Genomic DNA, 15575 nt, shown 5'->3' on the forward strand with positions numbered 1-15575 from the left:
GGTTCAAATTTGGCTCTGCCTGTAACACTCTGGGTGACCTTGGATCTATGTCCAAATCTCTGCTTCCTTGTCTGACGTCCAGCAGAGTAACTGACATCCTAGGTCTCTGGCGAAAACAGGACTCTGCTGGCCAGGGCCAGCTCAAGAGCGTGGGTGGGGCTCCTTCCAGTGGGTGGGCCATACTAAGGAAACTAAGGAAACCGACAGGGCCTGCACCTTATCTAGTCTCCTTACAAGGACGAAAAATGATGGAGGCAGAACACTTCATGTATAGGCTGGTGTCTCCCAGGATCTCCGCAAGTGCCGACCCCCATTCACAGTTAGGTTCTTTAATGCAGCACGTGTCCTGCCTTATCTTCACACAAAAGAACCGCTAAAGACCCCTTAGGTGCCCGCTGCATGCTGGGACTTGTGCCGACAAGAGCATTCACGTGACACCGAGACTGCCCTGGGGAGAGAAGACATGGACGTGGACGCCCAACCCACGAGACTTAGCTTACCAGCTACAAGCTCCAGCTACAAGCTCCTCTAAGTGGAGCCCCATGGCTTTTGGCCCCCTTGTTTTCTATTCTAATACGTCTAAAAGCTTTTTCTTTTTCCAGCAAGAGTCAATTAGAATACAAGCATATTGTAGAAAACCCAGAACTTGCAGGAAAGCGTGAAGAAACATAAAAATGACCCCTCTCTCCTCTCCAGAGATAAGCACTGTTACATTTTATAAATCCCTTCCTGTGTATTCTGTTTTATAAAGTTGGTCTCATGTTAGCGATGCAATTTTGTATCCTGGTTGTTGTTTGGGGATTTTTCCCCCTCCACTTCTTTCAGAAGGATTGAAATTGCTCCAAAAATATCTTTTAATGACTTCATAAGAGTAAATCACATGGTTGGGAATATGAACTCGGAATCAGCAGTCTCAAGTCTAATTGCAGCTTCCCCCGTTCTGAGCTGCACGACAATGGACAAGTTACTTAACTTTCCCCAAGCATCAGCTTCTGCATTTGTAAAATGATGCGAAGGGAAGATAAAGCGGGCATCTTATGCAGTTGTTGTAAAGAGAAAAGAGGAAATTATGTGATGTGACTGGCTCAGTGTTGGGGACACGAAAAAAAGCTAAGTGGTAGTTCTCATGGTTGTCCTGATTAGTCAGTCCATAGTCATTCTTCAACAGGTGAGTATCTCAGGTGTTTCTGATTTATTTTTAGTTCTACAGCTAAACAGTTCTGTTATGACACTCTTGAACTTAAATCTCTGTCCATATTTCAACCTTTTCCTTAGGGTATATAAAGCTATGGTCCCAGGTACAAACACTTAAAAGTTCAAGTTCTAGAGCCTGGTGGCCCAGACTTATATCCCAGCTACACTACTTCCAAGCTGTGTGATACTGGGAAAGTCACCTAACTTCCCTGTGCTTCAGATTCCTCCTCTCTAAAAGGAGGTGATGATTGTATCACCTGTTGTGAGGATTAAATGAGATAATAGGTGCAAAGTGCCTGGCACAGGTAAACTAAATAAGTATTAGCCAGTGTTGGTATCATGCGTACTGCTAATAATCCTCTTTAACTCCTCTCTCCCCAACAGCTCTTAGCACTGGCCTGAGCACAGTAGACACCCACTTCATACATACGAAATTGGATTAAAATTGGTTGCTGTGGGGGATCCTTGAGTGCTCTGCAAGATGCCTGCCTCCTTGTTAGGAGGCTACCCGAGGCCAGTCCTCCCACCCCCTCCTGTCCACATCTGACCCCCACCCCACACACCTATGGCCTTGTCTTCAGAAGGACTTTTCCTTTTGCCTCTGTCCAACTTAAACTCTGTCTGCCTGCGACAGGGTTCTCTTGATACACCCCCAAAGCGTATACAGCCTCTCAGAGGCTTCTGGGATGTTAGGCCAGAGTCCCTGTCTCCATCACTGCCAGTCAGGGTGGAGGGACCCTTTCTGGAACCTGGGTCCACTGCATTTCTCTTGTTTCTCACCCTCAGCCTCACAGTCCTGAGCATATCAAACTGCTTTATTCCATTTATAAGGACCTGAGCACCTGTTGGGCACAGGGCGCTGTGCTCAGGGCCAGGTGAGGCCCAAGCTAGCTTCCACCTAAAGCAGAAAACCCCTGGCCTATAAAAGTCCTCAGTTCGTGTTTGGCTCTTGCCATGAACATAAATATACAAAAAGAAACTCTGGTGCTTCAGAGTCAACCCAAGATATAACCCTAGGCTCGTAAGCAAGGCCACCACAAAACCCAAATGAGAAGGTCAGTTTATGCCAAAGGGGAGGGTTGTGCAAACAACCTAGAATCCCAGAGAACCAGGCAGCCTGGGACACTGCAGCTGGGGTGTTGGCGGGACGCCACCACGGCAGCTGTTGCCGGGTCCGTGTGAGGCTCCCAACCTCCCATGGCCGTGCAGCATTTGGTAGGTAGGAGACTAACTCACGAAGATGATGAATTGACACGTGCTGGGGGTATGGGATAGATGAACAAGTGGCTAGTGTCATGATCTGTGCTTTCTGGTGGGAATTCTCCTGCAACACAGCTTGAAACTCAGGTCTTGGGGACTCAGAGGTGGCTTCCAGCTTGCTACATGGTAATATACATCATGTTACTCCCAAGCCAACTGTCGGTTCGTTCATCCCACCAAGCTGGTTAGACACCTACATGGTGGAAGTCACTGTATCAGAATTAGTGGATGAATTGGATGAATCATTACCTAGAGCAGGAAAGGCAAATCCACAGCAAGCAGTCCAAAAATCCCTCTCCTCTGCCCAAGGCAGACACCAATTTCCCCAAGAGCCTGGGTGTAGCCTCAGTACCCATCTGCACAAAGGGCTCTGGGAAGTCTGGTCAATCGGGTGGAACTGGCATGCCATATGAAGCTTGTTGGCCATCTTGGAGCTAAAACAGTACGAGTATGTAGAGAATATGGAGACAGCAAGAGACAGAGGTCCAAGCAGTCCATTCATTTCGGAATGAAGTGGGGTAACTGCCAAGAACAGCCCCGTAGGCAGTTGGTGCAACAACACAAGGTTAGTCAAGGCCATCTTAGGAAGCTTAGCAATAGGCCCAGGCTAAGAGACAGACTCTGCTATGTGACCTTGAACGAGTCCCTTCTGTTCTAGGGCCCCAATTTTCTTATTCATAAAATGGGGATGATGACAACAATACCCACCTCCTAGGGTTCTTCTGATGAATGAATGAGATGAGGCAGTACGAAGTGTTTAACCATACCTGTGTTATAGTAAGCAATTTGCTTTTATTAATTAAATATAGACTGTATTTAGGTAAAGAAGAGTAAAATATGTTACCGTCTCCTATGCAACCCAGTGGAAGAACATTCTGAACATTTGATAAGACAGAAACATTTTAGATCCAAGTGCCAGAACTAGAGTTCTCTTATTTCCATCAGAAAATGTCCTTGTGGAACCCCACGGAGCTAGTGCCCAGCAACTGCCCCAGAATATAGAGATGTGGTCACTAGAGCATATGCTTCTTAACTAGAGCTCTGTCCATCCCAAAATGGACCCCATTAAATGGAGGCAAACATTGAAAATGGCAATGCATCCTCTTGCCTGGGTCAGGTGCCTCAAAGCGATAATATCCTTCAATTTATGAAAAGGGACTCTTGCCAAACAGTCCAACAGGATTGCACCCAGAGATGGGTGAGAATGTTAGGTATACCATATTCCCACTCCGCCTGCTTCTGTTAGATAATACTTATTATTACATTATACACACACCATATGTCCTCTGTAAATGTTTAATAAATACAGAGAAGGAAAAAGAAAAAAATTTTAAAGAATTCATAATCCCTCCACCGGGGGGGGGGGGTGTTAGAAGTTGGTGTCTATCCATCCAGACTTCTACCTCTGCATTCTTAAATTTTAAAAATATGATATTTTTAATTTTTAAAAATTTCTGTTTTTCCTATTTAAATTCTCTTTCCCTCTCCCTCGCCCCCTCCACCTTCTCTCTTTAGTGTATCATTACCAGTTCAAGATCCAGTTCATCAACCAACTTAAGAAACCCACTGAACCAACTTTTACTATGACACTCCTTGGAACAAAAGAGGAAAACCAGAAAATCACCATCACTCTGTGAGTATGAGGTGCAGCGCCGTCTATGCTGATGGCGTGCTACTTTTTCTCACAGGGTCTAGGCGGACCCCATAATTTTCAAGGGCCAGGCCAGACACAGCCCACATGACTGCCCCAAACACCTGTCCAAAGGGATGACCGACCCCCCATCATTCCTCCTCAGCCTCAACTCATCCCGAAGACTGCATTACAGAGAAATGACCTGTGTTTACAATGGGTTCGTTGTGAGATGAGCTGAGCAGAGAGGGAAGCCAGAGGTGGCAAAGTCCATCATCTACTGTGCGGGCAGAAGAAGCAGGCAGGAGGAGCAGGGAGGGCGGGAGCAGGTGTCCACAGGACAGCCCTGAGCTCCTTTCCAGTAACTTCTGAAAGCCATAACCCAGAAACCAAATGGGTTTTAACTTGGCACAAATTTCCCTTCTCAGTCAGCCTGCACTGCCAGCCCTGCCCATCTGTCCTCTGCCCTGTTACACACCTGCTCACAATGTGAACAGTGGCCTCATGCCTCCCTCAGAGGCTCCCCAGCCTCAGTGACCAGAAATAAGGCTTTTTCTCCACATCTCGACCCTCACTGTGGCCTCTTCCTTGGAAGAGACACTAGCCTTCCGCCTGCCCCAGGGAGAGTTCTCAGGTTCCAGAAGATCTCCTCCAGCCTTGGGTCTCTGGTCATCACATTGATTCCGTCGTTCAGGAAGTATTAGTCCAGGCTCGGCCCCAAAGGTAGAGGGGACCCTAGCCCTAGGATGCTCACAGCCTAGCGGGGTGGAGGGATTCCTAAGCAATCCCTTACAACACTTTACAGGAAGAGCTATGACAAGCTGTGCGGAGGAACCCTCCATCCACCTGTCTCTCCCCAAATCCACCGTTACCTCTGCACTGTCCCAGTTCTCCCCTGGGTATGCAATAGTTCCAAGGTGGGAAGGGCATCTCCTGCTCAGTCAGTGTTGGGACATGCTAATGTCCTACAGACTAGTTAAAGCTGCTAATGATAACTAAGGATTTGCATTTAAATTTTGCTCCAAATTGGTGCATCCCTTTACCATGTGGTTTTCTATTACTGTTAAACTTCGTTGTTTCTATTTTTATGGGGAGGAAAAAAAGCATGAGTGGAGAGATAAGAGAGTGGGGTGGCTCTACAGCGTTAATCAAACCTCAAGGGAGCTGAACTAACCAGAGGTCATTGCCAAAGCCCCACTGTCTTCTCAGGAGCAGTTTTCCCGATTTGTTAAAGCAGAAGCTCGGAAGCCTGAGCTCAAGAGAGTTACCAGATTCATTACGGCAGAACTCTCAGAGCTTCTTAATTACGCTAAACTAAAAAATACATGGTTTCCCCAGTATTAATGGTCTGGCCCACCCACTACTGTTCCTACTAATAGTCTGTCCCATACCAGTTTGGAAAATGCAGCTGAAAAGACCTTCCCAAGTCACTCGGGCAAACCCTACACAGCCTGAATGTGCCCAACGTGACTTTGCTGTTCCAAATAAACTAGGTCTGATTTCTTTTGTATCTTCAAGGGATGAAGAAATTACTAGTAATAAAACCTATTCCTTTCTCATCACGTTGGATGTGGACATCGGTGAGCTCATCATGATCAAGTTCAAGTGGGAAAATGGCGCAGTATGGACCAATGTCTGGAACACGGTCCAAACCATCATCCCATGGAGCCAAGAGCCTCTCTACTCGGGCCTCGTTGTCAAGACCATCAAAGTCAAAGCGGGAGAAACCCAGCAACGGTGAGTACTGACACAGCCTCCCCTGACATCTAGCAGGCATCTCCTTGTCTCAGCACCTCCACAGTTAACACTTGCATTGATATCATAAAGTAGCCACGATCACGTCCCATGATGGCACGTGGATGCTCAGAAAGGTGAGATGGCCATCCCGAGTTCACGCAGCCACAGGGAGAAGGACCAGGTTTTGCACCCAGGTCTTCTGACTCCCGGTCTAGCCTCCTTCCACTGCCTGTGGTCCAGAGCTACCTACCTTGGAGTTCGAGAATGTCCTCACTGGCCCAGTCTTCTTCAGACTTCAGCTGAATCATCAGGAGTTGTCTGTGGGTGCCGCAGTCCAAGGACTGTACTTTGAGTGGCAAGGACCAAGACGGACATTTCCATTTTGTTGCTCACCCAGAGAAATGCTTTCAACAGATCACAGTCTCGAAACCCCATGCTGTGAGGGTGCCTTTCAAATCTTTGAGTGCCAAAGAGCCCCTGGGGAGCTTATTAAATATGCGGGTTTCCCAAAGACACCTGCAGACCTTCTGATGCACCATAGTTTGTGAAGGAACCCAGGACACACATTTGCTAATAAAAGCCGTAAGACTTCTGACGTGGACCAAGGGATTAGCCTTAAGAAGCTCTGCTCTGTGCGATTTAATGATTTAACGGTCTCCCTTGGCCCCAAAGTTCCCGGGGACAATAAGGGGTTGGGGACAGAGTAAGACACAAAGAAAAGGTGTCCAAGAAAGGGTGGTCCAGCTGCCCCTTCAGTCCTGTCAGCAAAGGGATGCCTGAAGCAGCTCTGCTTCTCTAGAGTTCCGCACTTCTCCATGAGAGGAGAATTCTGCCCTTCCCCAGACCCTCCCCTGCCCCCCTTCCCGCCTCCCTTCATGTCCAGGGAACTCGTCTCTCCTCTCTCACCTTCCTCTGTTGGGAAGCCCATTTCTCTCTGGGGCTGGTCCCCAGTGGAGATGGAAAACAGCAGGCCTCTCACCTCTGAACTATGCTCCCCAGCTCACCCCACGGGCCTCACGGCCAGGAGCGGCCCGTGGCAGATTTATGCCCCCGACTCCCTTATACAACAGCGCTCTGAGTTTTTATCTCCCTGGGATACAAAATCCTGGCAATTACTAAGAGCACACTCTGCCGCTTGCCAACAGATTTCTCCACACGATCAATTTGAGAAAATTAAACTGCTTCTCTCCTCTTAGACACTTAGCTATTCTTGCATGACTTTCTGGTCCATTCGAAGAGCTCTGCTTCTGACAGCCAGACCTCCCCACACTCCCTCAGCTCAACGGTCATTCCTCAGGCCTGGCGGCTGTTCTTGGTGACAGTTCTCTGTGAGTTGATCTGAAAGGCTGTATAAAACACACCAAAGCCTTCTCACGGTGCTTACCCACATGGTTCTGAGGACGGAAAGAGCAGAGGGAAGGGAATGATGCTTCCAGAATTCCCACCACGGGGAGGCCACCAAGGCAGGTCGAGAGGGTTAGTCTCATGGAACCTTCCCAGTGACGCTCGGAAACCGGTATTATTGGCGGTGCAGATCAGGAAGCTGGGGCTCATGGACCTGATGTCACAGCTTGGGAGCATTGCTGGTAACTGTCCGAGCCCCGATCTGACTCGGGGTTTGTCTGATGCCTTGCCTCTTTGCTGCCTGGGCACTGTTCCCAACAGTCCTTTCCTCCATTCATCTTGGCCCCAAGAATCTGACTTTCCTTGGCCCAAAGCACCAGAGCTGCAGACCTGGGTATTTGTTTATCTGCGCATCAGACCCTTCCTTGGAGCTATAAGGGGGTACAGGCTGAAAAAGGAGGAGGGGTGGTGGGACCTATAGCTTTTTAAGTTGTAAGTGCTCAATGGCTCCTGTGTGCCTTCACAGCATCAGGTACCATTGGGGGATACCAAACAAACAAACAAACAAACAAAAAAAAAAACTGAGTGTGGCCCTTGGCAGAAAGAAATTCCAGGACCTAATAATTGGGAAAATAAGATGCATTAATTTTACTAATAACATGCTCCCTCCCAGCACTTCTCAAACCTTCATGTACCCAGGGATCATCCGGGAATTGTGTTTAAATGCGATTAAAACGTAGGTGGGTGGGGCCTGACGTCGTACGTCTCTAACAGGCTCCCAAGTGCGGATGCTGCTGGCACATGGACCACGCTTGGCATAAGTGAAGAACTAGCATTGCACGGTCTAGGAAGCTTAGAAGGAAGACAGCAGTTCAGGGGTGTTGCAGCACAACAGGCTAGGGGGAGGCCAGGCGGCATGCCCAGAGAGGAGGCAGCGAGCAAAGCAATATGGCAGGTAGAATCCAATGGCCTGCCTCTGCCGGCCCTAAGCTCAAATTCCACTTTCTGCTCACCACCTGTGAAGCCTTGGACACTAATGGCACCTCGCAGAGAACCGATTCTGTAGCAACAAATGTAATTTATAATATGTATCTTATAAGACCAATAGCAAACTACCAATTTTGGAGTCCCACTACAAACCACAATCCCAGAGCCAGGATGCAAATATCCAACCTCATGGTCTTAATCTCTTCGCTAACTCCAGGGCACAAAAATGGTTATAAGTAACTCACTCTGTGCCTCCACCGAAGGAATTCGATGAGAGGTGCTATTCTCTTCCAGGGGCACAAGGTCAGGGATGAGAGGACCTATTGTGCTGGAAGAGACAGGACAGAAAACATTGGTTCGACGGCAGGACATCAAAAGTGATCCACTATACATAATAAGAAAATGTTCAATGTCCCTAGTAATCATAGAAATACAAGACAAAAACCAATGAGATTATCACTGGGCACCCACTAGCTTGGCAGGAATTAAAAAACAGACAAGATCCAGAGTTGGTAAAGGTGTGGAGAAGCAGGCATTCTCATACACTATTTGTGGGAATGCAAATTATGGAGCTTCTGCAGGAGAATTTCATTCAACAACTAATATTTCGTAAGCACTTACCTTATACCAGGCACTGTGGTAGGTCCCAGGTATACAGCAGGGAACAGTCTTGTGAGCTTACACTATCAAAATTTTAAATATACATAATACCCAGAATTTTAACTCTACGTGTCTATCCTGGAGAAATACTCAAAATATCCACAAGAGATATATACATACAGGTACAAAAATGTTTGTTGCTGTACCGTCTATAAATAGCAAACCATTAGGGGAAACCTCAATGTCCATCAGTAGGAAAATGGCCCTAATGTGTTGAGATACACCCACACAACGGAATGTGATGCAGGAGGTAAAAAAGAATGAGACAAACTCATAGGAAGTGAGACAAATAGGTCTCCAATTCCATTTCTTGATGACAATGAAAAATGTCAGAAAAAGACATACGTTATAACCCCACTTTTGTTGAAAATTCTGTTTACATATGAACAGTGATGTATGTGTAAATGCACAGGAATAGGTCTGGAGTGGGGCGCCTGGGTGGCTCAGTCCGTTCGGTGTCTGACTCTTGATCTTGGCTCAGGTCATGATCTCAGGTTGTGAGATCAAGCCCCGTGTGGAGCTCTTAAGATTGAGTCTGCTTGGGATTCTCTCACTCTTTTCTCCCTCTGCCCCTCCCTACCGCAAATAAATAATAAATCTTTTTTTTAAAAAAAAAAAAAAAGGAAAGAAAAAAACGGAGAGAAGGAGGGAGGGAGGCAGGGAGGGAAAGAGGGAGGAAAAAAAAAAAAAGAAAGAAAGGAAAGGAAAGGAAGAAATAGGTTTGCAGAGACATAAACTAAACCAGGAAAGTGGAGAGGAATGATATTAGTCAAGGGTGAGGGCAGAGAGGATCTTTAATATTTGACTTCATTTATTTCCTTACCATTTGAATTTTTCAAAAATTGCATTCACAAATTATTTGTTAACGCTTTTTTAAGTTTTAACTTTACTGAGGTATAAGTGAGAAATAAGATTAAGATATTTAAAGTGTACAATTGTTGTGATTTGATATCTGTATACACGTGAATGGATCCCACCACCCAGTTAGCTAACACATCCATCTTTCTCTGATATGTAATACAGTGTTGTCAACTGTAGTCTCCCTGTTTTACATTAGATCTTCAGACCTTATTCATCGTATAGCTGAAAGGTCATATCCTTTTACCAACGTCTCCCTATCTTCCCCTCCCCTGGTTCCTAGGGGAGGAACCAGGGGAGGGGTTTTTCTACTCTGTTCCTGTGAATTTTACTTTGGTGGCGGGGCGCGGAGAGGCAGATTCCACGTGTAAGTGATACCCTGCAGTATTTGTCTTTCTCCATCTGGCTTATACACTATTTTAGTTTAAAAAGTCTGATTTTTTTTTTTTTAAGTCTGATTTCATGAAGACTTGACCCTAGATGTAATACCAGAAGGTAAAAGAAGAAGAAGAAGCCATTAACTAGAATTCTTCAGGACTTTTGATAATTTTTCTCCAAGAAGATGCGAGTTCACAACACAAACCAGCATCTCAGGCCAAGCTAACGAACCATCAAAGCAGTCTAAGGCTTGGTCTCCAAGAGAGACCAGAACACAGAGCAAGGCCCCCTTTAGCTGGACAGTGCCTGCACCAATAAGAGGAAAGGGCTGGGCTTGCAGGGCTGAGACCAGCAGAGGCTGGTGACAGTGGCCTTGTGCCCAGAGACCTTTAAGAGCAGCACTGACAAACTGGAACGTGTCCAAAGAAGGAAGGCTGGGGAGAGAGGCCTGCCTTGTGAGGAACAGTTGAAGGAACTGGGAATGTTTACCCAGGAGTGGGAGCAATGCTGTGAAAGGAACAATAGTTACCCTCAAATCTTTGATGAGCTGTGGTTGGGGAGAAAAAAAAAGGGGGAACTGCCCCGAGGACTTTCTGTTCTTACTAGAGCTGAAATCACCCCAGTGCAGAGCTCCAGGAAGCAGCCTTTCCCTGATTGCTTTCACTGACTTGGGTTTTATTTTTCTCTGAAGTTATGAAAATATTTGTGCACATAAGAATCCAATTTCTTTAAAAATAGCATGCATTACATAAATTGAGTTTTTATTTACAAAGGATGAAACACTTCAGTAAGCTCCATCTTAAAGTTAATGCTGTGTTTGCTCTGTTTTCTATTCAGAATGACATTTTGTTCAGAAAACACGGATGGCCTACAGCTCCACCCAAGCCAGGAGAAAACCTTTGTGAGATGTGACGTAAACTCTACAAAGTTGAAAAGAAAGATCAGATGAGCTTTAACGAAGACCCAGTGTGAAGAATAAATGATCTTACTCCTCATCTGGAATGGCTACTTTATTTGGAAACCCAAGTTATATAAACAATCTTGCATAAAGTTTAAACAAAGCTTAGGTTTAAAAGGGGAGTGTGTTTCACTATGCTAAACGCAGCTTTTAGAAACTATATTATGTAACTGTATTCAAATATTTGTGTAACTAAAATTTTCCCCAGTGTATCTCTGATTAAATGGTAATGTATGCAAATATAAGTACAAATAAGAGCCATTTTAGATCCATTGTTCTAATTTACCATGTCTTTTACTGTTAAGTCAAATTCCTAGTTTATTCTGAGCCGTTTTTTGAACCATGCTGGAAAGGTACTTCTTTATGACAGAACTCATGCTTCAATAAAATGAAATTCCAATTACACACTGGTCATATGTCCCCACATACACGTGCTTTAAGACAGTTCAGCTCGCTAAAAGAAGAAAAATTCTAATTAAGCTAATAGCTGCCATCATACAGATTATACAATTATTTTCAAACCAATAAAAGTAGAATCCTCCTAAAACTACTAATGGCGGGCGCCTGGGTGGCTCAGTTGGTTGAGCAACTGCCTTCAGCTCAGGTCATAATTCCAGAGTCCTCGGATCAGGTCCCACATCAGGCTCCCAGCTCTGCAGGGAGTCTGCTTCTCCCTCTGACCTTCTCCCCTCTCAGGTTGTCTCTCAAATAAAAAAAATAAATAAATAAAGAGGTGCCTGGGTGGCTCAGTGGGTTGAAGCCTCTGCCTTTGGCTATGCGGGGCTCAATCCCAGAACCCGAGACCATGACCCGAGCCCTGCATGGGGGGTGGGGGTGCTGGGCACAGGCACAGGTGTTCATTTCTATAACTGTTTCTTAAACTGTACATATGAATGCTATACATTCAGTTGGGGTATGAACGTCACATTTTGCAATAGGAAAGGAAAGAAAAAAAACACCAAGAAGATAAAGGGCAGAGTTAAAACCAACATTTCTCTACTATAGTGTGATGCATTTCCGTATTAATGTCATTTCACACAAAATACAATTAGAAATTATTTCAGCTTCGGTCCCCTGGGTGGCTTAGTGGGTTAAGCATCTGCCTTTGGCTCAGCTCAGGTCATGACCTCAGGGTCCTGGGATCAAGCCCCACATCGGGCTCCCTGCTTCACCCTCTCCCTCTGCTGCTCCCCCTGTTCATACTCTGTGTGTGTGTGTGTGTGTGTGAAATAAATAAACAAACGAAATCTTAAAAAATAATTATTTCATCTCTAGGAGGAAAGCTTGAAGTGACACAGTGCGTCATAACATTTTGGGCAGAGAACTCAATAAGCAACCACATGACAAACGGTTAACTGGAACATTTGAAACTCCTCTTGGCATAGGTTATTTTCACTCGGGAAGATGTGTTCATCGACATCCCATTTTCTGAAGTACATCTTGGGAGGGAAGTCAAATAGGGAAACTGAATAATGCAGCCACATCTGTTCATTGCACATGCAAAATGCTGGCTCGTGCACTGATTGTACGCACCTCTCTCCAAAGAATCCGTATTTATGAGCCCACTCGGGAAAGATAATACTGGCATCCTGCCTTTCAGGCAAAAGCCTGTTTGTGCTTTTACTTCTAAGAGAGCACAAGGAAAGAGACAGAGGAGCCCCGATTACACTGCAGCTGGGCTCTTTGAGGTGCCTGAAGTCAGGGAGAAGGAAACAATCTCTCCATTCATCCGAAATGAATGCACTCTCCTCCACAGCAAAGCTGACTGACCTCAGCGTTCACCTTGATCATGTTGCTGCAAATATTGTGAAAGCTTTGACCGAAGTTGTGCATGGGGAGTGGAGGGGGGCAAAGCAAGCAGCCAAGCTGCCCTGGGGCAATGCCACCCCCCCCCCCCCCCCCCCGTCACCCTCCCCAACAAACACCCACACACAGAGCCTGACTGGAGGAAACTCAGATGGAGGGGAGACAGAAAGGCAAGAGTGAGAAACAAGAGGGCAATCCCAAGAGTCACCATCTACAGACTTCTGCTCCAATCCCACAATGTGAGGAATGGTCCCCAGATACCCCAGCCTTTCCCATCTCTGCCTTTTCTTATACCTCCTCCCTCTTCCCCTCTCTGCTCAATTCCCTCCTCCCTGCGGAACTGCATCTCATTTCTCTATCCAGGCCATTATTCTCCCCAGTTATTTCCAGCTCGGACCAGCCCTCAGGGATCAGCAGCCCTCCGCGGCTGCCTTGGTCGTCAGTCATTCCCGCTCCCTCCTCTGCCTCCCTCGGTCTCCTTGTCCTCTTCTCCACTCTTTCAGGTCGGCTCTCCAGGGGGCTGGGCCTCCTCTGCTCCCTCACTCCTCTCTCCCTAGGCGACCCCAGCTGGCTTTCTCGTTGACTCTGCACGTCAGCTTCAGTGCGGAGCTCTCCCCTGTGCTACAACTGTGCAGTTGCCCCACGTCTCATAAGCCCAGAATGTTCCACACCGAACCTCCCTCCCGCCCTCCCAAACCCATGGGTCTCCATGCCCTCTGCTCTGTGGTTCCTGAATGTCCTCACCACCCCTCAGCCGCTGATGCTGGACTCTGAGGGGTGGGGTCGTCCGTAATGTGTTCTCTCCCCTGGGCCCCATGATCAAAAAGTCACCAGATCCTTCAGCATGTCCTCATTTCTGCACCAAGGCTGCCATCGGTCCAGCCCCTGCCGCTGCTCTCCCCGCTGGACGTTTATAACAACTTCCCTACTCTTCCTGTTGCATCCACTCTTCTCATCACAGCAGCAGGGTGAGCTTTAAAAAATGGGGGGAGCAGAGGTCAGATCCTATCAGTGTCCTGCGTAAATCCCTTCAAAGGAAAAAGTCCCAAATTATTCCCTTGACCTCCAAGGCCTCCAGTCAAGCCCTGTGTTCTTCCCTCCAGTCAGTTTCCTCTGGCCCCGGATCCTCCAACACCGTCCTCCAGGTCTCAACCCAGCCTACACATAGGAACTGCTTTGGAAACTTCAAAAGCCAACCATGTGTCTGCCCTAGAGATTTTTTATTTTCTTGGTATGAGCAAGGCCTAGGCATGGAGACTTAAAAGCTTTCCAGATGGGGCACCTGGGTGGCTCAGTGGGTTAAACCTCTGCTTTCGGCTCAGGTCATGATCCCAGGGTTCTGGGATCAGCAGGGATCCTGCTTCCTCTCTCTCTCTCTCTCTCTGCCTGCCTCTCTGCCTACTTGTGATCTCCATCTGTCAAATAAATAAATAAAATCTTAAAAAAAAAATAGCTTTCCAGATGATTCTAACTTATTGTGAGTTTGAGAACCAAAGTTTGAGAATGGTCAGTCTAGACACATGGGTCGCCTTTCAGTTCCCTCAAAAGTGCAAAGCTCTCCCACCTCTGGGCCTTCTCCTGTCTCTCTGTGGCTCACACCCCCTGCACCTCTCCCAACTTCCTCACAAGCTTCCCTCCCAGTCCTGGTGTGACTGCCTCGGGGATAATTTAAAGAAGATGATCCCACCTTCCACAAGCTTCTATCAGCTCACCCTGGTCTTCACAACTCTTCACATCTTTTCGTTCTTTTGGTAGGATTGTCCGTGGAGCCGTGAACAAAAGGAGAGATCAGTAACACTGATCCCGTCTTTATATAAAATGGTGATATTTTATTCACCATAGGTTTTTCCATTAATTTTGATCTTTTAAAAATAGGGTCTTAAAATATTATTTATTTTGATAACTGTGTTTCAGAAGCCCCTCTTCTACCAGAACCCAGGGCCAGTGCCTCTGCCACCTCAGCCTCGTCCCGGCGACTTGTGGGACCAGCTATCCCATGTCTGTCTCCCACAGTGGATGTGAAGCTCTGTGAAGTCAGGGAGAGACTCCGGCTGTTGGCTGCTTTACTCTGAATGGCCAGCCCGCTGTGACACAGCACTGCCGTCTTGCAAATACGTGTTGAACCACAAAGTGTTGGTCATCTTTTCTAGAGGTATGTCTAGTCTTTCTGAATACGTTGTAAACTCCAGCTACCATACCCATTCACTACAGAGTTCACCGCTTCCTCGTCCGGTTCAAAAGCACAGTCAGGTTGGGGTTGAGGTGATTTCCGTTCCCATCTCAAGGACACCACCCTCTCTTCTCACCCGCTAGCCTCCTCCCAGCCAGGCTCAGCCTCGGCCTCAGTCAGTTCATTATGTGTTACATGAGTACATTTTTACTTTCCATATAGGTCTGTCACAAAAAGGATTTTCTAGACACCAAGAGCTCTCTTCATGATAAATAAGTTAGTGTTGGGAGTGACCCTACAGGTCATCTAGCACAATGGTTCTCAAACTGTCCTGTGCCTGGGGACCTTGTCCAGGGCCAGTTCTGACTCAGTCCGCCACGGAGCCTGAGATCTGACATTTCCAGCAAGCTCCCAAGTGATGCCATTGCAGGTGCCACGGCCACTGGTCCCCAGGCCACCCTAGGACTAGCGTGAATGCAGGCCAGGGTGTCCCTCCCTCCTCTGATGATAGGCAGCGCCTGCGCACTAATGAAAACACAACTTCCCAGACCCCCTCCTGGGGAGATTTTAATTCAGCGGAGTGAGGAGGGATC

The 15575-nt window shown here is 47.0% G+C and overlaps 1 protein-coding gene across 1 annotated transcript in view; it reads left to right on the plus strand.

The window, feature by feature from the left end:
• The window catches only part of LIPC (lipase C, hepatic type), a 149158-nt gene extending 137526 nt beyond the window's left edge, over positions 1 to 11632 (plus strand). The window contains exons 8-10 of the mRNA XM_032342677.1: positions 3970 to 4087; positions 5603 to 5821; positions 10886 to 11632. Of these exons, the coding sequence (XP_032198568.1) occupies positions 3970 to 4087; positions 5603 to 5821; positions 10886 to 10997 (449 nt within the window). The 3' untranslated portion in view covers positions 10998 to 11632. The remainder of the gene's footprint in view (positions 1 to 3969; positions 4088 to 5602; positions 5822 to 10885) is intronic.
• Positions 11633 to 15575: the final 3943 nt, after the last annotated feature.

The sequence above is a fragment of the Mustela erminea genome, chromosome 5 (genome assembly GCF_009829155.1).
Source record: "Mustela erminea isolate mMusErm1 chromosome 5, mMusErm1.Pri, whole genome shotgun sequence".
NCBI classification, from domain to species: domain Eukaryota; kingdom Metazoa; phylum Chordata; class Mammalia; order Carnivora; family Mustelidae; genus Mustela; species Mustela erminea.